This window comes from Engystomops pustulosus, chromosome 6, assembly GCF_040894005.1.
Source record: "Engystomops pustulosus chromosome 6, aEngPut4.maternal, whole genome shotgun sequence".
Lineage (NCBI taxonomy): Eukaryota > Metazoa > Chordata > Amphibia > Anura > Leptodactylidae > Engystomops > Engystomops pustulosus.
Genome location: NC_092416.1, coordinates 9139421 through 9165297, shown reverse-complemented (window position 1 = coordinate 9165297; position 25877 = coordinate 9139421). Strand labels below are relative to the sequence as shown.

The 25877-nt window shown below is 42.3% G+C and overlaps 1 protein-coding gene across 1 annotated transcript; it reads left to right on the top strand.

Annotated features, from left to right (window-relative positions):
- Nucleotides 1-15089: 15089 nt before the first annotated feature.
- LOC140065351 (formyl peptide receptor 2-like) lies at nucleotides 15090-17379 on the top strand. Its single transcript, XM_072112942.1, has 2 exons — nucleotides 15090-15168; nucleotides 15828-17379. Exons 1-2 carry the CDS (start codon nucleotides 15104-15106, stop codon nucleotides 16759-16761), a joined length of 999 nt encoding a protein of 332 aa, XP_071969043.1. The 5' UTR covers nucleotides 15090-15103; the 3' UTR covers nucleotides 16762-17379.
- Nucleotides 17380-25877: the final 8498 nt, after the last annotated feature.

Here is a 25877-nt window from a genome sequence, read left to right as displayed (position 1 = left end):
CACCCTCTCATCCTCATAGACTGTAATCTCTTGAGTCACCCCTTCATCCTCATAGACTGTAAGCTCCTGTGTGTCCCTCATCCTTATAGACTGTAAGCTTTTGTGTCCCGCCCATTCTCATGGACTGTAAGCTCTTGTGTCCTCCCTTATCCTCATAGACTGTAAGCTCTTGTGCCCCCCTCATCCTCATAGACTGTAAGCTCTTGTGTGACCCTCTCATCCTCATAGACTGTAAGTTCTTGTGTCACCCCCTCATCCTCATAGTCTGTAAGCTCTTGTGTCACCCCCTCATCCTCATAGACTTTAAGCTCTTGTGTCCTCCCTCATCCTCATAGACTGTAAGCTCTTGTGCCCCCCTCATAGACCGTAAGCTCTTGTGTGACCCTCTCATCCTTATAGACTGTCAGTTCTTGTGTCACCACCTCATCCTCATAGACTGTAAGCTCTTGTGTCACCCCCTCATCCTCATAGACTGTAAGCTCTTGTGTCACCCCCTCATCCTCATAGTCTGTAAGCTCTTGTGTCAACCCCTCATCCTCATGGACTGTACGCCCTTGTGTCCTCCCTCATAGACTGTAAGCTCTTGTGTCACCCCCTCATCCTCATAGACTCTAAGCTCTTGTGTCCCCCTCATCCTCATAGTCTGTAAGCTCTTGTGTCAACCCCTCAACCTCATAGTCTGTAAGCTCTTCTGTCCTCCCCCGTCCTCATAGACTGTAAGCTCTTGAGCCCCCCTCATCCTCATAGACTGCAAGCTCTTGTGCCCCCCTCATCCTCATAGACTGTAAGCTCTTGTGTCATCCCCTCATCCTCATAGACTGTAAGCTCTTGTGTCACCCCCTCATCCACATAGACTGTAAGCTCTTGTGCCCCCCTCATCCTCATAGACTGTAAGCTCTTGTGCCCCCCTTATCCTCATAGACTGTAAGCTCTTGTGTCATCCCCTTATCCTCATAAATTATAAACTCTTGTGTCACCCCCTCATCCTCATTGACTGTACGCCCTTGTGTCCTCCCTCATAGACTGTAAGCTCTTGTGTCACCCCCTCATCCTCATAGACTCTAAGCTCTTCTGTCCTCCCCCATCCTCATAGACTGTAAGCTCTTGTGCCACCCTCATACTCATAGACTGTAAGCTCTTGTGCCCCCCTCATCCTCATAGACTGTAGGCTCTTGTGTCATCCCCTTATCCTCATAAACTATAAAATCTTGTGTCACCCCCTCATCCTCATGGACTGTACGCCCTTGTGTCCTCCCTCATAGACTGTAAGCTCTTGTGTCACCCCCTCATCCTCATAGACTCTAAGCTCTTCTGTCCTCCCCCATCCTCATAGACTGTAAGCTCTTGTGCCCCCTCATCCTCATAGACTGTAAGCTCTTGTGCCCCCCTCATCCTCATAGACTGTAAGCTCTTGTGTCATCCCCTCATCCTCATAGACTCTGAGCTCTTGTGTCCCTCCTCATCCTCATAGACTGTAAGCTCTTGTGTCTTCCCCTCATCCTCATAGACTGTAAGCTCTTGTGTCACCCCTCATCCTCATAGACTGTAAGCTCTTGTGTCCCTCCTCATCCTCATAGTCTGTAAGCTCTTGTGTCTTCTCCTCATCCTCATAGACTGTAAGCTCTTGTGTCACTTCCTCATCCTCATAGACTGTAAGCTCTTGTGTCACCCCCTCATCCTCATAGACTGTAAGCTCTTGTGTCACCCCCTCATCCTCATAGACTGTAAGCTCTTGTGTCCTCCCTCATCCTCATAGACTGTAAGCTCTTGTGTCACCCCCTCATCCTCATAGACTGTAAGCTCTTGTGTCACCCCCTCATCCTCATAGACTGTAAGCTCTTGTCTCACCCCCTCATCCTCATAGACTGTAAGCCCTTGTGTCACCCTCTCATCCTCATAGTCTGTAAGCTCTTGTGTCTTCCCCTCATCCTCATAGACTGTAAGCTCTTGTGTCACCCCCTCATCCTCATAGACTGTAAGCTCTTGTGTCACATCCTCATCCTCATAGACTGTAAGCTCTTGTGTCACCCCCTCATCCTCATAGTCTGTAAGATCTTGTGTCACCCCCTCATCCTCATAGACTGTAAGCTCTTGTCTCACCCCCTCATCCTCATAGACTGTAAGCCCTTGTGTCACCCTCTCATCCTCATATTCTGTAAGCTCTTGTGTCTTCCCCTCATCCTCAAAGACTGTAAGCTCTTGTGTCACTCCCTCATCCTCATAGACTGTAAGCTCTTGTGTCTTCCCCTCATCCTCATAGACTGTAAGCTCTTGTGTCACCCCCTCATCCTCATAGACTGTAAGCTCTTGTGTCACCCCCTCATCCTCATAGACTGTAAGCTCTTGTGTCACCCCTCATCCTCGTAGACTGTAAGCTCTTGTATCACCCACTCATCCTCATAGACTGTAAGCTCTTGTGTCACATCCTCATCCTCATAGACTGTAAGATCTTGTATCACCCCCTCATCCTTATAGACTGTAAGCTCTTGTGTCACCCCCTCATCCTCATAGACTGTAAGCTCATGTGTCACCCCCTCATCCTCATAGACTGTAAGCTCTTGTGTCCTCCCCCCTTATCCTCATAGACTGTAAGCTCTTGTGTCACCCCTCATCCTCGTAGACTGTAAGCTCTTGCCCCCCCCCTCATCCTCATAGACTGTAAGCTCTTGTGTCACCCTCTCATCCTCATAGACTGTAAGCTCTTGTATCACCCCCTCATCCTCATAGACTGTAAGCTCTTGTGTGCCCCTCATCCTCATAGACTGTAAGCTCTTGTGTCCTCCCCCCCTCATCCTCATAGACTGTAAGCTCTTGTGTCACCCTCTCATCCTCATAGACTGTAAGCTCTTGTGTTCAGGGACCTCCCTCCTATTGTTCCATATGACTGTTTGTTCTCTGTAATATTATATTTGTATATGTTCCCTATGATTTGTAAAGCTACGGAATTTTTGGCGCAATATGAAGATTATTACTATTACGATATACTTGGTGTCTGGGCCGGGCATGTGCACATAGGATGTACATAGCCGTATGGCAGTCATGAAGGGATTCAGAACATTTTTAATATTTGAAACCCTATTATTAAAAAATATAAAAAATAAAGGGTCCCAACACTGATTATTGCTGCAACTTTTCACTACTCGTGACACAAGTCGTGGCTTCTGCTTTCTATCGCCATCCAGATGTGGACCCAATCATCGTATTTCCCTCCAGTCGCTGCTCTTATGGAAGTGAACGGTTTCCCCCGTATTTTATTTTTATGTGATTTCTTAAATACTTCCTTCGTCATCTCACTGTTTGTTTATGTAAAATAGAATAACCACATGGAGATAATATCATAAATCTTCTTTATTTCTAAGTCACAATACAAAACATTGAATGAAAATCTTCTTCATCGTTATTGAAATGATTTTTTAGTATAAGAAGTAACGAGACAATTCCCGATGGGGATTCCTGACTCACGGCACTGGAGACTGTTCACAAGGTGGAAGTAACACAGGTAACGGCATCGCGAGGTGCTGCGTGATCAATTGCCATGGAAAGTTTTCACACCTTCTGCACATAAAGGGGCTCATTTACTTACCCGGTCCAGTAGTGATCCCGCGGCTCGTTGTCCAATGAGGATTCGGATTGGCCGGGATTCACTAAGGCCCGTGCCCGTGTCGCTTCTGTGCCAAGGTCCGCCGGAGTTCACCTTCTTCTTCCCGGTGCATGTGAGTTCTGACTTTGCGACACAAATAATTTTTAAAATTCCGTGGTTTTTCTGCATCTGTCGGGTTCTCCGGTGGCCATGTCCCCCGATTTCTCAGATCAGATTAGTCTGACAGAACCATGTTCTCAATGCCCCTTGCTGAACTCGGCCAATGCCGAACCTTAATGGGTCCGCTCCTCATCATTTATGACCCTTTTGTTAATATTGGTAGCACATTTTTGGCCAAAGGTCCTGCAGAGCAGACATGGGGCATTGCATAAGTTTTGCTGAAAATATAGGGGCTAATTTAAGGGTCCGTGACGCAATTTTCGGCGGACTTCCCAACGTTTTCGGGTTTTGCGTGGGTGTGGCTGGTGCAGCTGCGCTGCTTCCATGCGACAGAAATTGGGGGGCCATTGGACGATCCGACAGATTTGGACTGAGGGCTCGATTTAACTTGTGTTGTGTTGCGGGGAAGCGACACATGCAGGATATTGGGCACACAATCTTAGTGGCTCCCCGCACAACACATTATACACGGACAATGCACTTACATGCACCAGGAAGAAGAAGGTGAACTCCGGGGACCTGAGCAGGGAAGCGACACATGCAGGATATCGGGTGCAGGATCTTAGTGACTCCCCGCACAACACATTATACACGGACAATGCACTTACATGCACCAGGAAGAAGAAGGTGAACTCCGCGGATCTGAGCGGGAAGCGACACATGCAGGATATCGGGCGCACGATCTTAGTGACTCCCGACACAGCACATTATACACGGACAATGCACTTACATGCACCAGGAATAAGAAGGTGAACTCCGGGGACCTGAGCGGGGAAGTGACACATGCAGGATATCGGGTGCAGGATCTTAGTGACTCTCCGCACAGCGCATTATACATGGACAATGCACTTACATGCACCAGGAAGAAGTCGGTGAACTCCAGGGACCTGAGTGGGGAAGCGACACATGCAGGATATCGGGCGCACGATCTTAGTGACTCCCGACACAGCACATTATACACGGACAATGCACTTACATGCACCAGGAAGAAGAAGGTGAACTCCGGGGACCTGAGCGGGGAAGTGACACATGCAGGATATCGGGTGCAGGATCTTAGTGACTCCCCGCACAGCGCATTATACACTGACAATGCACTTACATGCACCAAGAATAAGAAGGTGAACTCCGGGGACCTGAGCGGGGAAGCGACACATGCAGGATATCGGGCGCAGGATCTTAGTGACTCCCCGCACAGCGCATTATACATGGACAATGCACTTACATGCACCAGGAAGAAGAAGGTGAACTCCGGGGACCTGAGCGGGGAAGCGACACATGCAGGATATCGGGCGCAGGATCTTAGTGACTCCCAGCACAGTGCATTATACACGGACAATGCACTTTCTGTGAACTCCTCCAGATTCTCAAAACAGATGCCAGCTCACCTCCCCATAAATGCCTCTTGTGTCAAATTCTGGCACGGGCCACCCTTCTGCTCGGGCATGTAGCAATCCAAAATATATTCACGGTCCAGCCGGACTCTTGACATCAAATGATTTTTATTTGGTTACATCATAACCTCTCCATGAAACATACTTAGTCGTCAACGCGTTTCAAGCGGTGCAACTGCCCTTACTCATGACAAAAAAGTAAATGTGCCACACAGTTGACAGGAAATGAACATTTTATGCTTTGCTCGGTGATTTTATACAATGGATTATTGCCCTCACATCCATCTTTCTTGTTAAATAAATCACTTTCAGCATCAAAGAGTTGAAAGATGACGAGAGAATTCTGGGAAATTTTATTGTATCTTAAATAATTAATTCATCAGAAAACATCTTATTATGAATAATAGAAATCTGAAATTTCGTGGATATAAATGCTGAACCTCTACAAATAATTATTGGAAGCTGAAGAGACTGAGAGGACACAATCGCTGCACAGGTAACATAGGGGTGGGGGGGGGGGAAATATTTTTATTAGTTATTTTACTAACTACAGAAGTAAAAATCAGATAATATAAGTTTTGTTGATGCCTGAAGACACATTTCTTCCTAATATTTGTCCTAAAATTATGATAACAAAAATAATAATAATAATAATAATAATAATACAAATTGTTACAGGAAGTGTGTACCCAGAATCTTGAAACCCCCTATAATGTATACATAAAAATCTTATCAGGAATTATAATTTTTTTTTTAGATTTTTTACTTCAATTCCAGACTGCAATGATCAGCTGTAAGGTGTCTGTAATGAAGCTTTATTGATAATCCTTGGTCCCATTACAGCAAAAAATTTTGTAAATCCATCTGTCACTGGGACAAAATTTTTTTTCGTCTGGAGCTACAATTCTAAAATATACAGTTCCGACTTACATACAAATTCAACTTAAGAACGAGTAGTGTTCTAAGTGCCGGTACTGTCCTACGGTTGGACTCTGTACGATCTGCAGCTCTTGGGCATTGTGATAGCCTGGAAGCACTGAAAGATTTTTTAACCCTTTTTTCTGATATTGATGGTCCAAGTCCATCTCTTGTTCTCTATATTCCGCTCACTTATCATAATATCTTCTTGAGATCGAGGTATTAGATTAGTTTCTCTTCTTCCATCGGGATGAGGTTTTGGTCGTCTAGAACTTTTTCGATAAATCAAAGAACATTTTTTACTGTTATTTTCTCAAATCCATAAGAACTTCCACTTTGACAATTAACAATGTGAAAAACAAATATGTCATTTTTTAAAATAGAATTTTTTAATTCCATTTTCTCGTAGCCGTCACTTTTCTCTCTGTTTATGTAACAAGCCTGATGTTGTTTCTTTAATTTTTTTTTACAATAAATGTTCTAATGTTTTAATAGATTTGTAGTTTGGGTCTTTATACGTGACATCTGTGTTTACTTGATTTTTAGCATTTTTAAATTTTTTATTATATTAAAGTAGTTAAACCTTAAAATATGAGTAAAAACATGAATTGATCATTTTTCTTTTACACTTTTCATTTGTTTGTTTGCAATAAGAAATGTAAATATTGACATTTTGTTATTGTTCTTTTGATTTTTTTCTAAAAAATCAATAGCAACAATGTATCCCTAAAGAACAATGGTTTATATTGTACTTTCTAGGGTGAAACTACTGCAGTAACAGCCAAGGCAGCTATTACAGACCTTTAGCTTCAGGGGTACACAGTATCTAGGTGGCGCTGTGCAGAGGTGCAGATTAAAGAACAGCTAAAAGTGCTGCCACCATAAGCTGCAGTATAACATTACAAGAAGAAAATTCCCCCTGGTCATCATAGTATCATAGTTTATACGGTTGAAAAAAGACACATGTCCATCAACTTCAACCAAGGACGGGAAGGGATGAGGAAGGGATTTAGGGGAAACAATTCTATATAACAGAACAATCAATGTTATTTAGGCGCAAAAAGGCATCTAGACCCTTCTTGAAGCTCTCTGCTGTCCCTGCTGTGACCAGCGCCTGAGCTCTCTGCTATCCCTGCTGTGACCAGCGCCTAAGCTCTCTGCTGTCCCTGCTGTGATCAGCGCCTGAGCTCTCTGCTGTCCCTGCTGTGACCAGCGCCTGAGCTCTCTGCTGTCCCTGCTGTGACCTGCGCCTGAGCTCTCTGCTGTCCCTGCTGTGACCAGCGCCTGAGCTCTCTGCTGTCCCTGCTGTGACCAGCGCCTGAGCTCTCTGCTGTCCCTGCTGTGACCAGCCCCTGAGTCCACTGCTGTCCCTGCTGTGACCAGCGCCTGAGCTCTCTGCTGTCCCTGCTGTGACCAGCGCCTGAGCTCTCTGCTGTCCCTGCTGTGACCAGCGCCTGAGCTCTCTGCTGTCCCTGCTGTGACCTGCGCCTGAGCTCTCTGCTGTCCCTGCTGTGACCAGCGCCTGAGCTCTCTGCTGTCCCTGCTGTGACCAGCGCCTGAGCTCTCTGCTGTCCCTGCTGTGACCAGCCCCTGAGTCCTCTGCTGTCCCTGCTGTGACCAGTGCCTGAGCTCTCTGCTGTCCCTGCTGTGACCAGCGTCTGAGCTCTCTGCTGTCCCTGCTGTGACCAGCCCCTGAGTCCTCTGCTGTCCCTGCTATGACCAGCGCCTGAGCTCTCTGCTGTCCCTGCTGTGACCAGCGCCTGAGCTCTCTGCTGCCCCTGCTGTGACCAGCGCCTGAGCTCTCTGCTGTCCCTGCTGTGCCCAGCACCTGAGCGCGGCTATTCTACCGATTGACAGTTCTCATAGTAAAAAAGCCCTGTAGCCTCTGATGATTAAACCTTGTTTTCTTTAGATGGAGACAGTGCCCCCCTCGTCTTATGATTTGATTTGGTCTGGAACAACTTTCTACCATACTTTTTGCTTGGAGCATTCATATGTTTATGGTCAATATGAATCATTGCTGTAGTCTGCAACAGTTTTCTGTTCGTTTTAATCAGGTTTAGAAAAGTAGAAGGGAGGTCTTCCAGCACAGGATAGTCCACTAGCCGGCAGTGTGTACTGTACTTATCTCCTCCTTATCAGCCTCTCTACCACATTCCAGACCCCTGTATTGTCTTAGCTTGTCAGTAGTCACCTAGAAGTTCTGGCTACTACCCCAATCATTCAATCTTTACCTTCCAGCGCTTTGTTCTGTAGTTTTAGTATATTCTCCCAGCATTTTAAGGGTTTGTCTTGAATATGTCTTTGATGAGCAACGGAGCCTTTCTTGTTGATCGTTTGTACAGACCTAATAAAGGGAGTGCATCCACGTCTCTTTTATTATTTGGGTCGGTACGAACATGGGGATCCGAAATTAATATAGGTTTTATACAGTTTTCACACATTTACAAAAATGAAACCTGTTCAAAAAAAATTCTTTACTTTGCAATGTTCTGGCGCTGATAACTTTTTCGTACTTCAGTGTCCGTCGCTGTGAGTGGTGTCATTTTTTGTGACTTTTGATGATGTTTTCAATGCTATCATTTTGAGGACTCTATGGCCTTTTGATAAAGTTTTATTGACTGTTTTTTATTTAGCAAAATGGCAAAAAAAAGTGTCATTTTCGACTTTGAGCGCTATTTTCCGTTATTACACTTTGATAGATCGGACATTTTGGGATGAAATGATTCCTAACATGTTTATGATTTTTACTGTTTATTTATATTTATATCAGTTCTAGGGAAAGAAAGGTGATTAGAATTTATGTTTTATTTATTTATTTATTTTTTTTAACTATTTTTCAGACCCTTTAGGGGTCTTTAACCCTAAGTGGTCTGATTGATCCAACCATATACAGCCATTTTAGAGTATGGCTGTATATGGGGATTTTACACATTGGGGCACATTTACTTACTCCCTCTCTGCACAATCCCCGATCCGGAATGTCCGCCGGATTGCCCATCTGCTGTGACTCATGAAGATCGTGTGCCCGATTTCCTGCATGTGTCGCTTTCTCGTTCAGGTCCACCGGAGTTCACCATCTTCCTCCCGCTGTATGTAAGTGCTTGGATTGTGACACAAATTGAATTGTTAAATCCTGCACTCAGTCCGAATCAGTTGGATTGTCCGATGGGCCGCCCCTGATTTGCACCGCATGAAAGAAGCGCAGCTGCACCAAAAGACCAAAAGACCTGCGACACAATCCCCTGCTTAATACCTGTCACAGCCGTGCAATCCTTGAAATGTCGGAAAATCCGAAGAAAGTGCGCCTGCCCCAATACCTGTTGGGCTCTTCCACCTTCACGTCCAATGTATTACCAGGCTCTACTGTGTATAACTTATCATCTCTACTGACAACCATATGAATTAAATATTACTTTCCCTAAACCTCTTGCATCATTTCCTAGATTCTGCTGACGGAACACATTGCAATGTTGCGGATCTTTTCAAGCTTTATAAGAAAACTCCACTGATTCCAATTGTCGAAGAGATGGATGAAAAAATTATTTGGCTACAATTCTTTATTTAGAAAACAGAAATCAGAAAAGGGGAAGTTGTGAGAATAATAAAGGGTGAGGGCTCCCTGGGTAAAGATCAGACGGAGAAGTGAAGGCAGAGGGTGAGTATCAGACTGGATGATGGTGTGTAGAATATAGTATCAAAATATTTAGTCTCACTTCATTTAGTCTCAAAAAAGGCATGTAGACCCTTCCTGAAGCTCTCTGCTGTCCCAGGTGGGACCAGCGCCTGAGCTCGGCTATTCCGCAGGCTTAGAGTTCTCACAGGGAAATAGCCCTGACGCATCTGATGATTATACCTTGTTTTCTCAAGACGGAGACAGTGTCCCCCTCATCTTTTGATTTGATTTAATCTGGAATAACTTTCCACCATACTTTTTTAAAAGACCATTCATATATTTATGGCAAATATGAATCATTCCTATAGTCTCTAACAGCTTTCTGTTCATTTTAATCAGGTTTAGAAAAGGAGAAGGGAAATCTTTTAGTGCAGCAATCTGAATGGCACACGAGCATGCAGTGTGTACTGTACTTATCTCCTCCTTATCAGCTCGACATCATTTCTACCCAGTGTCGGACTGGGTTCCCTTAGGCCCACCAGAGAAAATAAATTTGGGTTTTTTTTGTTGTGTTTTCTTCTGGGTTGAGTTAGGGACCAACGGAGGATCCTCTGGTACTCTGGTGGGCCAGTCCGACACTGTCTCTACCACAGTACAGACCCCTGCCTTGTTAGTAGTAGCCACCTAGAAGTTCTGACTGCTACAGAGCTAATAAAGGGAGTGCATTATTATTGTTGTACCAGCAGATTCCAGCTCTTTTTGTAACTCTCAGCAGTTGGTCCTCGGCTCTTAGACAACTTCTCTGACATTGCTTTCACTTCTCTGTCTGAAAGCTTGCATGGAGCATGTGGTTGTGGCTGGTTTATAGGGAAATGATGTTGTTTGAATCTTTCCACTTAAAAAGTTAAAGTGTTAAAAAGTTTTCATGCTTTATTGTTCTAAAAAATTAACCATAGAATGTAAGAATAATGCGTTTTGAGCCCTTGAGCAGCCCTTAGTCATAGTCAGGCTACAACTAAGGGCCGTTTAAGGGCTCAAAACAACAGAAATTGTACTGTTGTAAAGTATAAGATTCCCGCAAAAAACAAGCTCTCAACCAGCTATATAGAGTATATTTAATATTAATTCAAAGAGTTTGGACACTTGGAAAAGGGTGACGCAAACATTATAGGTTTTATTCTACAAATTTAGTAAAACGTAAGTAAAAGCATAGAAATTTGGTATCACTGTGATTGTACTGACCAATAGAATAAATCTCACATGTTACTTAGGGTAAAGGTGAACACCCCAAAAAAAAAAATTAAATCAATGAGAGAATTGATGTTTTTTTTTTTTTACAACCCCCACTAAATAGTTATTATTTGACATATTGAAAAATAAGGTTCAATGTAGATAAACGTAAGGCTAATAATCCCCATGTAACATATATCCTTAGGGAGTAAATCTGGGAGAGTCTCTTGTTGAGAAGGACCTGGGTGACTACTAGATAACAGATTAAATAACAGCTCAATGTCAATCAGCTGCCTCTAAAGCCAGTAAGATCTTGTCATGTATGAGAGGTCTGGACTCTCGGGATAGGGATGTAATATTACCACTGTACAAGGCATTGTTTCGGCCTCACCTGGAATATGCCGTCCAGTTCTGGGCACCGGTCCATAAAAAGGAGACCCTGGAGCTGGAGAGAGTTCAACGTAGAGCCACAAAAATGATAAGGGATATGGAGGGGGGGGGGGGGAATTAACCTCTTAATGAACAGGCCCTTTTATGTTTTAGAGTTTTAATTTTTAACTCCCCACCTTAAAAATCCATAACATTTTTTTTTCCTTGTACAGAGGTATGTGAGGGCTTGTTTTCTCCATAACAAATTGTTCTTCATAGTGATGGTATTTAATATTCCATGCCATGTACTGAGAAGCGGGAAAAAAATTCCAAATACAGTGAAATTGGTGAAAAAAATCCAAAAAGGAGGGGAGGGTGGAGTAGACCCCCAGCCCCATCAGCAACTCCTAGATGCAAGAGCGAAATGCAAATGGTGCTTCAAAATTAATAAAACATAACTTTTAATAATGATTTAGGAACTCATTATTAAAAGATATGTTTTATGAATTTTGAAACACCATTAAGATTTTGGAAATTGCCGAAAAAAATGCATTTACACCACTTTTTTGTTAGCTTGGATTTTACGGCTTTCACTGTGCACCCCAAATTACACGTCTATTTTATTATTTGGGTCGGTACGATCATGGGGATAAGAAATAAATACCAGTTTTATAATGTTTTCACACATTTACAAAAATGAAACCTGTACAAAAAAAATTCTTTTTTTTGCCATGTTCTGGCACTAATAACATTTTCGTACTTCAGTGTCCGGCGCTGTGGGTGAGGTCATTTTTTATGACTTTTGATTACGTTTTCAATTATATCATTTTGAGCACTGTACTGCCTTTTGATCACATTTTATAGATTTTTTTTATATTTTGCAAAATAGCAAAAAAGTGGCATTTTCGACTTTGAGTGCTATTTTCCGTTATTACACTTTGATAGATTGGTAATTTTGGGACCGGCCATACCTAACATGTTTATGATTTTCAATGTTTATTTATATCAGTTCTAGGGAAAGGAGGGTGATTAGAATTTATGTTTTTTTAAAGGGAACCCGTCACCACTATTTTCACAAATACAGGTAGTGGCAGGTTCCTATAGAGCTCTAATAACTATCTGACACCCTGCTTTTAGCTAAAAATGGTTCCCCTCAGATCCCCATAAAATCAGAGTTATAATCTTGCCTGGTATCTATGCAGCTTTGGAGCTAGTCCACGGGGGCGTGGCCTAATGTCATGTGACCAGGGTGACATCATCAAAGGTCCTTGAGCTACTTAATATGAAAACTATACCCCATGTACATATCTGACCACATAAAACCATCACAGCAGCCTCCATGGACTTCTACTCCTCTCCATGCAGGCTGCTGTGATTTCATGTGATAAAATATGCTGTGATTTCATGACATATATGCTTAGTGTACAGCTCCTAATGCTACAAAAGCTATAGGACCTGCGATGATGTCACCCTGGTCACATGACATTATAGCAGCATACAGAGATAGGGATGGGGAGGAGCTGCTGGATTCAGCCCGAGGAGGCCACGCCCACCTGGACTACATGTAGCCATGCTTAGTTACCAGATAAAACTATAAAGTTGAATATATGGGAATCTCAGGGGCATAATTTTTAGCTACAAGCAGGGTGTCAAATAGTTATTAGAGCTCTATAGGAACCTGTCACTAGCTGTATTTGTGAAAATAGTGGTGACGGGTTCCCTTTAATTTATTTATTTTTTTTAAACTATTTTTCAGTCGCCCTAGGGTACATTGACCCTAAATTGTCTGATTGAGCCAACCATATATTGCCATTTCAAAGTATGGCTGTATGTGGATTTTACACATCATCTATTACAATGTGCAAATCACATATGGTAACAAATGAGTTAATTAGAGACAGCCTTGGGTCTTTGTATGACCCGAAGCTGTTATAGTAACAGATCCCTGCTCCCCGATGTTGTCACAGGGAGCTACGATCCAAGCCAACATGGTGATGCCCACATGTTGCCAGCCTTTTAATCGGAGCTAGCACCATTTGCGCGGGTTACCGCAATATGCAGCAAACGCTCACCAGCTATGGAGAGGTCTCAGTCCGTGAGCCTTCCCCAAACAGTCTTGAAAAGAGACCACTAAGGTGGGGACATGATTAATTTTTACAAATATTTGAATGGTCCATAAAAAAATTATGATGGAAAGAGTTTCAAAAAGGATCTGGACGTCTTTTTAACACTAAAATAACATTGACATACACACAAATACACAGGCACACAGTAATGCGGCACACGTACACACATATGCGCACATTAATACACAATACACACATATACACAGGCACACAGTAATGCGGTACACATACACACATATGCGCACATTAATACACAATACACACATATACACAGGCACACAGCAATGCGGCACACATACACACATATGCGCACATTAATACACAATACACACATATACACAGGCACACAGTAATGCGGCACACATACACACATATGCGCACATTAATACACAATACACACATATACACAGGCACACAGTAATGCGGTACACATACACACATATGCGCACATTAATACACAATACACACATATACACAGGCACACAGCAATGCGGCACACATACACACATATGCGCACATTAATACACAATACACACATATACACAGGCACACAGTAATGTGGTACACGTACACACATATGTGCACATTAATACACAATACACACATATACACAGGCACACAGTAATGCGGCACACATACACACATATATGCGCACATTAATGCACAATACACACATATACACAGGCACACAGCAATGCGGTACACATACACACATATGCGCACATTAATACAGAATACACACATACAAATAAACATACACTAATATTGCAGACACAAACAATACATATATAAACACTAATACTTATCATACACACCCTATCCCTAACATACACTTACATGCACTTACCCCTATTGCTAGATGTACTATAGAGGTATTTCCAGCAAATTCAAACTCCATCATGGCTGATGACCTGGAGGCTAAAAACCTGCTGCACCCGTGGAGGAGGAGCTATGTGCAGCTAAGACATTTTCTGTATCCTGTACTGTGATCCCCACAGACCCGACTATGGCAAGAGAGACCGAGAGCCGTTTCTTCCGCAGTGATGGTGCATCTCCTCGCTGTGTCCTGCACCTTCCTATTGTTCTGTCTGAGGTGAATAATCAGTGAAGTTCTTTATTATTGTTATTTCTACCGGCAGTTTCTAAAGATCTTCACTCATTGTTCACCTTAATGTTACAGTGTCCATCTATAAATGTCAGTGACCGTAAATCACACAATGGGGCACATTTACTAAGGATTTCCATTTTGCCCTGAATTGTCACAGCTCTTTGGCGCACGCGATCAGATTGTGTCACATCGGCGCCGGCTTGCATGCGTCAGAAATTTGGGGGGCCTGGCTGTCGGGAAACCCAACGGATTCGGACAAACCGCAGAATTTAAAAACAGAATTGTGTCGCAAGATCAAGCACTTACATGCACCGGGAAGAAGAAGGTGAACTACGGCGGATCTCAGCGCAGAAGCGACACATGCAGGAAATTGGACGCACGGACTTAGTGAATCGAGGAATCTCCGAATCCTTGTCGGACACTCCAGATCTGCTGCGTCAACGGGACGGGTAAGTAAATGTGCCCCAATATCAGCAATTCATTATTACTATTATTTCAATTTGTTACTATTATTATTATTATTATTATTATTATTATTATTATTATTATTTATTTTATTATTTCTCTTATAGGTAATAAGCCAGAATGGATCCTGCTGATCATCACTCGATCTTACCTTATACAACTAGTTATGGAGATGAGTACACCACGTATGTGTCTGTTCTTTATTACTTTCCATATAAATGACATGTCCCTTTTAATTTTTTTTAATTTTTAGGTGTCATGGAGATCATTGATTTATATCTGAGCAACTTAGATCTTAATAGATCAGGTATTTTTGGGATGTGGAGTGTAATGTGTGTCTGATTTTATTGGATTTTTTACAAGCAAAGCCAGTGGTTTATTATGACCCTTTGCTTAACCTCGGAAAAAAGCAGGATGTCCACCAATGTCTAGTGTCCTTTCACTGTATAATAGTAGCAGTGAAGCAGAACTCCATTGAAATAATCATTTCTTTTATTCCACCATATAGTAAACAGCCCTGTTTTCTTCAATGCTGCTATATGAAGATTTTCCCTGGACATTACAATACCTCCACCCAGTGTTTGTTGGTTACAAGTGCTCTAGGTGCTCTACGTTCTAGGTTCTAACTCCTTCAACTTGTACTTGTGGATAGTTCTAGAATATACAAGATATTTATAGAAAGAGATTGCGCTAGAGCAGTGACTGACTATATCACCCATAGATTTCTGGTTTGGGTACCTGTTGTTAACAATTTAAATCCAACCATCCCCCGGCTACATGTGTATAATTCAGTGTAAAAAAAAGGGACTACCCATGTAATGCCTACTCTATGATGTCTTCCAAGGTCATCTCATGAAAACCACAGCGAAGACACAACTATTCAAGAGAAGGACGTTTTACAGATGGTGACAGCTACAATATTCAGCATCATATTTGCTCTTGGGATTATCGGGAATGGATTAGTCATCTGGATTGCTGGATTCAGGATGAAGAAGACAATCAGTGCCATGTGGTTCCTGCACTTGGCCATCGCGGACTTCCTGTGCTGCGCTTCTCTCCCTCTACGTATTGTACAGCAGGTTGTCAGTTATTCATGTTTACCCTCATCATTTGTTTCCTGTTTATTGAACAACCTTCTCTTCTATCTAAACCAGTGCACCAGTGTCCTCCTCCTGACGGCCATGAGTATTGATCGCTGGGTATCGGTCATGTGGCCGTTTTGGGCTAAAGTCCATAGGACACAGAAACGAGTGAGAATCACTGCAGGAATTATCTGGGGGTTAAGTCTGATATGCACCGGAATAATGTTTTCCTTAACATTCCTTTTTTATTCAAGATATAACATAGAATTCATCCTTCACCTGATCAGGTTAGTTTTTCTGTTTGTGATCCCTTTCCTCATCATCGTCACCAGTTATGTCACCATTTTCCTCCAACTTAGAAATAGTAAGAGACCCCAGAGATCTCAGAGACCCTACAGGATCATCACCGCTGTTATATTGTGTTTCTTCATCTGTTGGGCTCCGTATTACTGCCTACTAGTATTCATGTATAAAGTAAGTAAAGGCAGCTTTTATATATTGGATACGGTTTCCTCCAGCCTGGCTTATCTTAACAGTTGTATCAACCCAATCATTTATGTTTTCATGGCTCAAGATTTTAGACATAATTTCCTGAGATCCATCCCCTTCAGGGTTGAAAAAGCTCTAAGTGAACCTCCTGATGGCCCCTGTGGAGAAGGAGATGATTCTGGACCGACCCCCACTACAGAGGTTTAACCCTTCCATTATCGTACCATCTCCATACAGGTGAATGGAGAAGAACGGTCATGGACGGCCGTCTGCTCCTTTAATCTCCGGGAGCGACGTGGGGTCGGACTGAGGCACCTGGGACCCTATAGGACCACTCGTTCTTGTGATCTGTGGAGATTTCATCACTGAGACCCTTCATCACCTCAGTATGTTAGGCCGAACCCCATTGTATAGCCAATATTTGTAAATATAAAGTAATATTACATTGTAACCTTCGGCCTGTTAGGAGCCTCAGTAGCTGATTTTACCAAAAGACGGAAGTCAAATTAACATGCAATGAAGTTGTTGACACTTGGAGAGGATTTTTTAGTTCCTCTTTCAGCTTTGTAAAAAGCCGTTCTCCTGTTATGCTTCTGAAACTGATTAAAGAGGAAAAAAAAGATTTTTTCTTTTCCTTCTCAGTAAATCTGTTCACATTTGCCCACATTTATTAAAGTTTTCTGTCTGACTTTGCAATTGGGACTTGTACAGGTATTATAAAGCTTCTGCACCAGTTGTGTGTCGCGGCTGCTCTGTGTCCGACAAGACAAAAAAGTGTGCACCTAAAGCGGTTGTTATTGGGTTTTTTTTAGTTTTTTTTTTTTGTCAGCGGGAATTAGTGGTCGGTGGGGATTGGTATATTCTCAACTCATTAAAAAATTTATGCTCATGATGGTTTTTGTAAAATTATTCTGCTGATCTGATTTGTGTCAATACTTTTTTGAATTGTATGAATTTAATAAAGGCTTTAAAATTCAAAAAAAAAGAGAAGAAAGAAAAGGATGAAAAAAGGGGCTGTTACTGCTTAGTCAGACCCTACGTCACAAGCCTTGACAGATGTCCCCCACATCGATCAAAAGGGCACATCAGAAGACTGTCCAGTCTAACTCTGTGCTGCTCTATTGCGCAACATTCTTGATACCCCCCCCCCCAATGTGTTATCAAGGTATATTAATAAAAAATAAATACAATCACTTTCAATTGAGAAATTTTATCTACATAATATATGAGTTATGATACCATTTATACATTGCTGCTCCTCCTTTACCGCCATAATTATCATTATCTATATATTTCATACTCAAATCTATAAATTAAAAAATAAGCATCTCAGCATTGCTGATGATCTTGGCCTGTGGTTACCTCAAAAGTAAAAAAAAAATCACTTTTGCAATGTACGGTGTTTAATTGTGAAGTCAAAAGAAACAAATTTTGAAGCTAAAACCTCCCCAAAACTACCTTCGTTGACCCATTTATAAAAATATAAAATTCTGAAGAATGGGACCAGCACAGCCTAAGGTGAGTAGCCTCTAAGTCATTGCATGTATAAACTACTCAGCAAAGAAAACACAAAAGATACATGCCATATGAAAAAAACCACAACAATTGCCAAAAAATAAAAACAATTAAAAAATTTTAACATTTTTTAATTGTTTTTATTTTTTGGCAATTGTTTTTTTTTTCATATTAATAAAGAATTTATTGTCTCAGTCAAATAGCAACATCTATAAAAATATGTCTACCGAATTTTTTGCATCTTTTATGTTGATTGTATAAGAAACCGGGCAATGTTGTATCTAAACCTGTTCATTACTGACTCCTGTGTGTTGTGCTGTACTTCCTTATAAATACATTCAGCAGGCACCCTCTCAAGACCATGTAGCAGTGGCCTATGGGTGTTACACAGTTCTACATAGAGAACATTTATATGTTAAAGTAGACAGCACCGGCCAAAAGTGTTTCCCTCAAGAGGAAAAAAGACATTGGTTAAAAAACGCTTAAAAATAAATGAAGGTGAGCTATAAGGACAATCCTATAGGCTACGACCAGACCGCTTAACAATGAGGGTTTCACACGGAAGACATAAACACACAAAAGAAGGACATGTCAGAGACTTCCTGTGCTGCACCTCCATCACTATCAGGTACATTCTGTTCTACACTTCCATTACTAATAGAGACTTTCTGTACTGCACTTCCATCACTATCAGGTTCTTCCTGTACTGCACTTTCATCACTATCAGAGACTTCCTGTACTGCACTTCCATCACTATCAGGTACTTTCTGTACTGCACTTCCATCACTATCAGAGACTTCCTGTGCTGCACCTCCATCACTATCAGGTACATTCTGTTCTACACTTCCATTACTAATAGAGACTTCCTGTACTGCACTTCCATCACTATCAGGTTCTTCCTGTACTGCACTTCCATCACTATCAGAGACTTCCTGTGCTGCACTTCCATTACTATCAGGTACTTCCTGTACTGCACTTCCATTACTATCAGAGACTTCCTGTACTGCACTTTCATCACTATCAGGTACTTCCTGTGCTGCACTTCCATCACTATCAGAGACTTCCTGTGCTGCACTTCCATCACTATCAGAGACTTCCTGTGCTGCACCTCCATCACTATCAGGTACATTCTGTTCTACACTTCCATTAGTAATAGAGACTTCCTGTACTGCACTTCCATCACTATCAGGTTCTTCCTGTACTGCACTTTCATCACTATCAGAGACTTCCTGTACTGCACTTCCATCACTATCAGGTTCTTCCTGTACTGCACTTTCATCACTATCAGAGACTTCTTGTACTGCACTTTCATGTAAGCTGATGATTCATGTCATGTTCTGTGGATTATGTGTTCTGTGGATTATGTGTCCTGTCCTGTTATATACAGATTTTAAAGCACTGTAAATAATACGTTCTTATTTATTATTCTCCGGAATCGGCATTTGATTCACTGCAAATAGCAGACAGACTTAAAGGGAACCTGTCACCAGGAGACCCATTTTTAGCACTCCCCCAGTCCCCACAGAGCATAGTACATACACTGCCAAAGTGTTTTTTGTAATAAAAATAGGTTTTACATAAAAAAAGATATGTTATATTGTACCTTAGCATCTGCCGTGTGACAAGGCACTCGTCCACTGGAAGGGGCTGGAAAAGATCAGTTCCCCCCCACCCTTGGGAAACCGCTCCTCCATGTGACCTTTTCAAATATATGAATAACAGCCATCACTCGGAATTGGCTGTAGAGGAGCAGGGGGCGTCGCGAAGCCAAGTGATGGGCATTTTCATATATTTGAAAAGGACACATGGAGGAGCAGTTTCCCAAGGGTGGGGGGAAACTGCTCCTTTCCAGCCACTCCCAGGGGACGAGTGTCTAGTCACACAGCAGATACTAATGAAAGGTACAATATAACATATCTTTTTTTCTGTAAAACCTATTTTTTATACAAAAACATTTTGGTAGTGTATGTACTATGCTCTGTGGGGACTGAGGGAGTGCTAAAAATGGGTCCCCTGGTGACAGGTTCCCTTTAACTTACAGGCATCCAATGGAGGTAATGCATACACCCATCACTAGGGAAATAGTGACACTTCCGCCACCCTTAATACAGATATTGACATACATAACAACTGTAGGTAAACAACTAATATGATTCACAAACAAGGTTCACTCATATCCAAGCAAGGTCTCAGTATACTCCAAAAACCACATGACTCCAAACAGATATCTTCCTCAAAAGATAAAAGCCATGGAGCATCACTCTGGTAAGCATTCCTATTAACAACCAGCACTTAAAAAAATGCAGGAGATGTACATTATTCCATATTATTAACTAAAGCAAAGTGTCACATAAACAGAGTTGACACTTCTATAGGGCGGCACGGTGGCGGAGTGAGTATCACTTCTGCCTTGCAGTTTGAATACCACCCAGGTCAACATCTGCAAAGAGTTTGTATGTTCTCTCCGTGTTTCCTCCGGTTTCCTCCCACACTCCAAAACATACTGTTAGGTTGTTTAGATTGTGAGCCCCATTGAGGACGGGGACTGATTTGGTAAGCTTTGTGCAGCGCTGCGTAATCTGTGTGCGCTGTATAAATAAAGAATTGTTGTTGTATCAGTTCCCCTGATAATTCTGCAGTATATGTTTGGCGAGGGGGGTATCATTCTCATCTTTACTATCGTTCATATGCTCATTAATACGTGTCATAAAATTTCTGAAGGTTTTCCCTAAATAACACATAGGACATATACATGAACCACCCCAATCGAGGAGCAGTTGATGAAATCTCGGATTGCATATTCTTCTTTCCAGTTTGGGCGCTTCCAATAACTTTAGATGGTCTCATGGGTCTACACACTGAACAAGGACCACAATATTAAAGAGCCATTTGGTTTCCAATCCAACCATGTTCCACCTGATATCATTGGTGCCAAGAAACTATGGACCAGTAAATCCCTCAAATTCCTACCCCTCTTATAAGTGATTGCCGCTCTTGTAGATACAAACTTTGCTACCTCTTTATCAGTTCAAATTATGTCCCAATAATTTTAAAATAAATATTTACATATTTTGCACATAATGGTGCACATCCTCCATCCTTAAGAGTGTCAGGCCAGATGCCAGGGCCCCCTGACACTGTGGGTCCCATAGCAGCTGCTATAACTGCTTATTGCTAGCCCTCGTGATTATTGCCCCGTTTTTTGCCTCTGCCGCACCAGTGGGTCATGGAGTGGTATGGAGAGGGGGCATGGCATAGATAAACACTGTGCAGCAACCCACTGGATATTTCAAGAGGCCAGAGCACACAAGCATGTGAAAAACGACCCCCAAATAGTATATATGCATCATGTACTTAGGCATACAGAATATACACATCCAATGTACACATACATAAAGTATAAACACAGTATATAGACATCGCACATACAGTATAAACATACCATACATCATATACAGGCCATATACACACATACAGCATATGCACACACAGATACAGCCAATACACACCATAAAACACAAGCATATATACTGTATATACTTACCAAAAGATGTAGGCCGTGGGTCCTGGTTGTGCCCATTAACATTGCGGGCCCCATTGCAGCTGCTTTGGCTGCTACAGTGATAGTTAAGCCACTGGTTTGGACCGATTACAATTTGGGTGAGTTCAGCTAAAGCCAAATTTTAAAAGTCTGTAACGTGAACATAAACCTCCACCATTAACAGCCCCAATTGGTGCTAGTCAACTGTTTAAAAGCTGCTGGAAAAGTTGCATGCTGCCATTTTGGGGAGGGTCGTTGCTGCTGATGACGTTATTAGAGAGCAACCAAAAGGAGAGCGACCTGCGCCTCTAGCATGCTAGCACCAGTGAGCGCGGTCGCAGTAAGTTAAATGCCACTGAGGTCTTGCTGAATGCTGTGAAAATTTCAGTGCGATGTTTGAGATAGTTTTTTACCACTTTTTTCTGTGTGTTCCAAATGAATCATGTCTTAGTCTTTGGACTAGTACAATCGTGGATGACGGACAATGCACCCTGGTGCCTGATTCTATCATGTGGGAGTTTGTTGGGTGACCAAGCACCACAATGGGACCCCAAATAATACAAACAATATAGTTTAGAAAGTGCAAATTTTCCATGGATCTACCTTCCCTATCATTTCTTCTAAGGTTATATTACGAAGACTACAAGACAAGATTGGACAGAAGTTTTAAGATTTTACAGAAATTGTCAATACCATTAGAAAGCATCATTTTCATTCTTGGGATTATCGGGAATGGATTAGTCATCTGGATTGCCGGATTCAGGATGAAGAAGACCATCAGTGCCGTGTGGTTCCTCAACCTGGCCATGGCCGACTTCCTGTGCTGCGCTACAACTCTCCTAAACATCGCATTGTGGACTTCAAATGCCGTGTTCTCATCATCATTAAGGATTATTTTAAAACTGAACACATTCTGTTCTGCCTAAACATGAGCGCCAGTGTTCTCCTCCTGACGGCCATGAGTGTTGATCGCTGGGTATCGGTCATGTGGCCATTTTGGGCTAAAGTTCACAAAACATGTAAATGAGTGAAAATCACTGCAGGAATTATCTGGGTTTTGAGTCTTTTGTTTTGCACTGTAAAGTTTTTGCTTTTAGACATTCTCTTTGTGCATTTAGGAGTTGGTTCTTATCCGGGAAAGCTTATCAGGTTAGTTGTGATGTTTGTGATTCCTTTCCTCATCATCTTCACCAGTTATGTCACCATTTTCTTCAAACTTAGAAATAGTAGTAGACAACAGAGATCTCAGAGACCCTACAGGATCATCACCGCTGTTATATTGGGGGTCATTTACTAAGGGCCCGATTCGTGTTTTCCCGGCGTGTTACCCGAATATTTCCGGTTTGCGCTGATTTTCCCTTAATTTGCCCCGGGATTTTGGCGCACGCGATCGGATTGTGGCGCATCGGCGCTGGCATGCACGCGACTGAAATCGGGGGGCGTGGCCGAACGAAAACCCGACGGATTCGGAAAAAACGCCGCATTAAAAAAAAAAAAATGTGTCGCGAAAATTGCTCTTACCTTCACTCAGCCCGGCTCGGTGTATTCCAGTGCATTCCGATGCTCTTCAGCGCAGCGCCACCTGGTGGACGTCTGAGGAACTACCTTAATAAATCCCGGCCGGACCCGAATCCACCGCAGAGAACGCGCCGCTGGATCGCGAATGGACCGGGTAAGTAAATCTGCCCCCAAAAAAAAAATATGATTAAGTGCACAAGGGTTGAATGACCTTCTACAATGGATGTGACTTCATTTATCTGAGGCTGAACCAGGCACCCCAAGATTAGGGAGCTTTGTTTTTGGTGGGCTCCTCGGACTCCTTGGTCAAAGTATGTATTTCCGGAGAGCGGGGAAGTGGTAAAACCCCAAATAGAGGATAACTCCCCAAATCTCAGTGTAATCTTTCTTTAAAAATAAAGACATATGAGAAAATATTGTGAACTAAACATCGGATGGTAGAAATATGGACCACAATCTGGGGAGAATGGATTAGGATTATTAATTTTAGTTTATTACCCCTTTTTTAACTTCTTCCTAGAAAGGTTGGGCCGGATGTAGGGAAGGGGATTGCTACAGTAATAACAAGTGAATAAATAAAAGAAACGTGTTTGTAGGACAGATGCAACTAGTAAAATGTTTATTATGATAATAAAAATTTCTGTTTGACAAATGAAAATAAAGATGACCTAAAAACCGGAAAAAAAAATCTGTGGTCACATGGTCTGATATAATCTTCCTGGCACCAGGTATCTAGTGAGGTCCAAGATGAGATGACGATCCATCATGGACTCAGGATTATTGCTCATCATTATGTCTTATATATGCAAATTACTATAATTAGTTAAAAATGAGCCTTCCCGATGGCTGGTGGCCAGAAATGTGACTTAATCCCAAATATTTTTAATGTAATTTTTATATGTCAGATTTCTTCTTTCTTCTTCTTTTTAATACTTACCTCTGTATTGTAATCTGTAACTCTCATCTATCTTTAAACTACGGTGGAGATCAAAATAAAATCACTTGATTTCTTTATCCATTGTTGAGAATTTGATGGACTTTTACCACTTGAACAATGGGGGTCATTTACTGAGGGCTCGAATCGCTATTTTTCGTCAAGTTTCCTGAATATTACCGATTTGTGCCGTCTTTCCCTGAATTGCCCCGGGTTTTTGGCGCACGCGATCTGATTGTGGCGCATCAGCGCCGGCATGGACGCGATGGAAAACCTGACGGATTCAGAAAAATCACGGTATTTTTTAAAAAAAAGTGTTGCTTGACACACGCTTACCTGCACCCAGGATAGGATGATGAACTCCGGCGAACTCCAGCGGACTTCAGTGCAGCAGCGACACCTGGTGGATATCGGGCGCACTACCTTAGTAAATCGCCGGAAGATCCGAATCCTCGACGGAGAACCCGCCGCTGGATCACGACAGGACCGGGTAAGTAAATGTGCCCCAATGTCCCACAAATTAGTATCAACGTAAAAACTTTATTATACATAACATGCGATGATGATAGAGAACAGAAATGACTGTAGCACAGAGAAAGATTTTTCTGCAGGTCCCAGCAGCCACCAATCAGTAGTGAGAGCACAGGACCTCAGCACCGGCCACAGGACATCACTGGTCTCTCACACGGCTCTGCTGGGATTCTGCTCCCCTCTTCTTCCAGTCTCTTCCACAGTTCTGTGACTGTTGTAGGTTTCTTGCCAATAACTTTTACACCAAGGATTTTCTAGAAGTTTTCTATTGGGTTTAGATCAAGACTCTGGGCTGTGGTTATTTCATTGTTTCACTGTTTCATTGTTTCACTGTCTGATTGAGTATTGAACACAAGGATAGAGCCATGTGTTGAAGAAGGTTCTGATGCACACTTGCATTTTTCTGCCATGGAGTAGTATTAGAGGTTCTATTCCTGCTGAAGAAAACATTACCCAAGCCATGACACTTCCTCCACCACCTTTCACTGACTTCTTTACACACGTTTGGTTCGGTCTTTCCCGATTCTGTCAAACAAACATAATGGGGCACATTTACTAAGGGTCCGCAGCCGCGAATCCGTCGGGTTTTTCCCGAATATTTCCGCTTTGCGCTGTATTACCCGGGATTGTGGCGCAATCGCGCCGACTTTCACGCGACAGAAATCGGGGGGGCGTGGCCACCGGACAACCCGAAGGATTCGGAAAAAACGCAGAATTTAAAAAGCCATTTGTGTCGCAAGATCAAGCACTCACATACACCAGAAAAAAGCAGGTGAACTTCGGCGGACCTCGTCGCAGCAGCGACACCTGGTGAATATCGGCGCACAGACCTTAGTGAATCCCGGCAGAACCCGAATCAGCGTCGGAGAACCCGCCGCTGGATCGCAACTGGACCGGGTAAGTAAATGTGCCCCAATGTTTCCAATACTGCCCAAATAATGCCATAGCTTTGCCACCACTGCCCTTGGAAAAATAGTAAAATTGAAAAATAAAAAAGAGTAAAAAAAACCCTTAGATTCAAAAAAACCTAAAAAATTGTAGTCTCCCCCCTTTCCCTAGAACTGATATAAATGTAAATAAAAAGTAAAAATCCTAAACATGTTATGGTATTGCTGCGTCCTAAAATGTCCAACCTTTAAAAATATAATAAAGTTTTTTCCCGGTGTGTAACCCTGTTTTGGAAAATGGCGCCCAAAGTCGAAAAATGCCACTTTTTGCCACTTTGAAAAATATAAAAAATTCTATAAAAAGTCATCAAAAGGCCATACAGTCCATAAAATGTTA

Excerpts from the sequence above, each read along its gene's own strand:
- LOC140065351 (XM_072112942.1), top strand. The coding sequence starts at position 15,104 with ATGGATCCTGCTGATCATCACTCGATCTTACCTTATACAACTAGTTAT. Across the intron at positions 15,169-15,827 it reads TATGGAGATGAGTACACCAC|GTCATCTCATGAAAACCACA; the intron begins GTATGTGTCTGT and ends ATGTCTTCCAAG.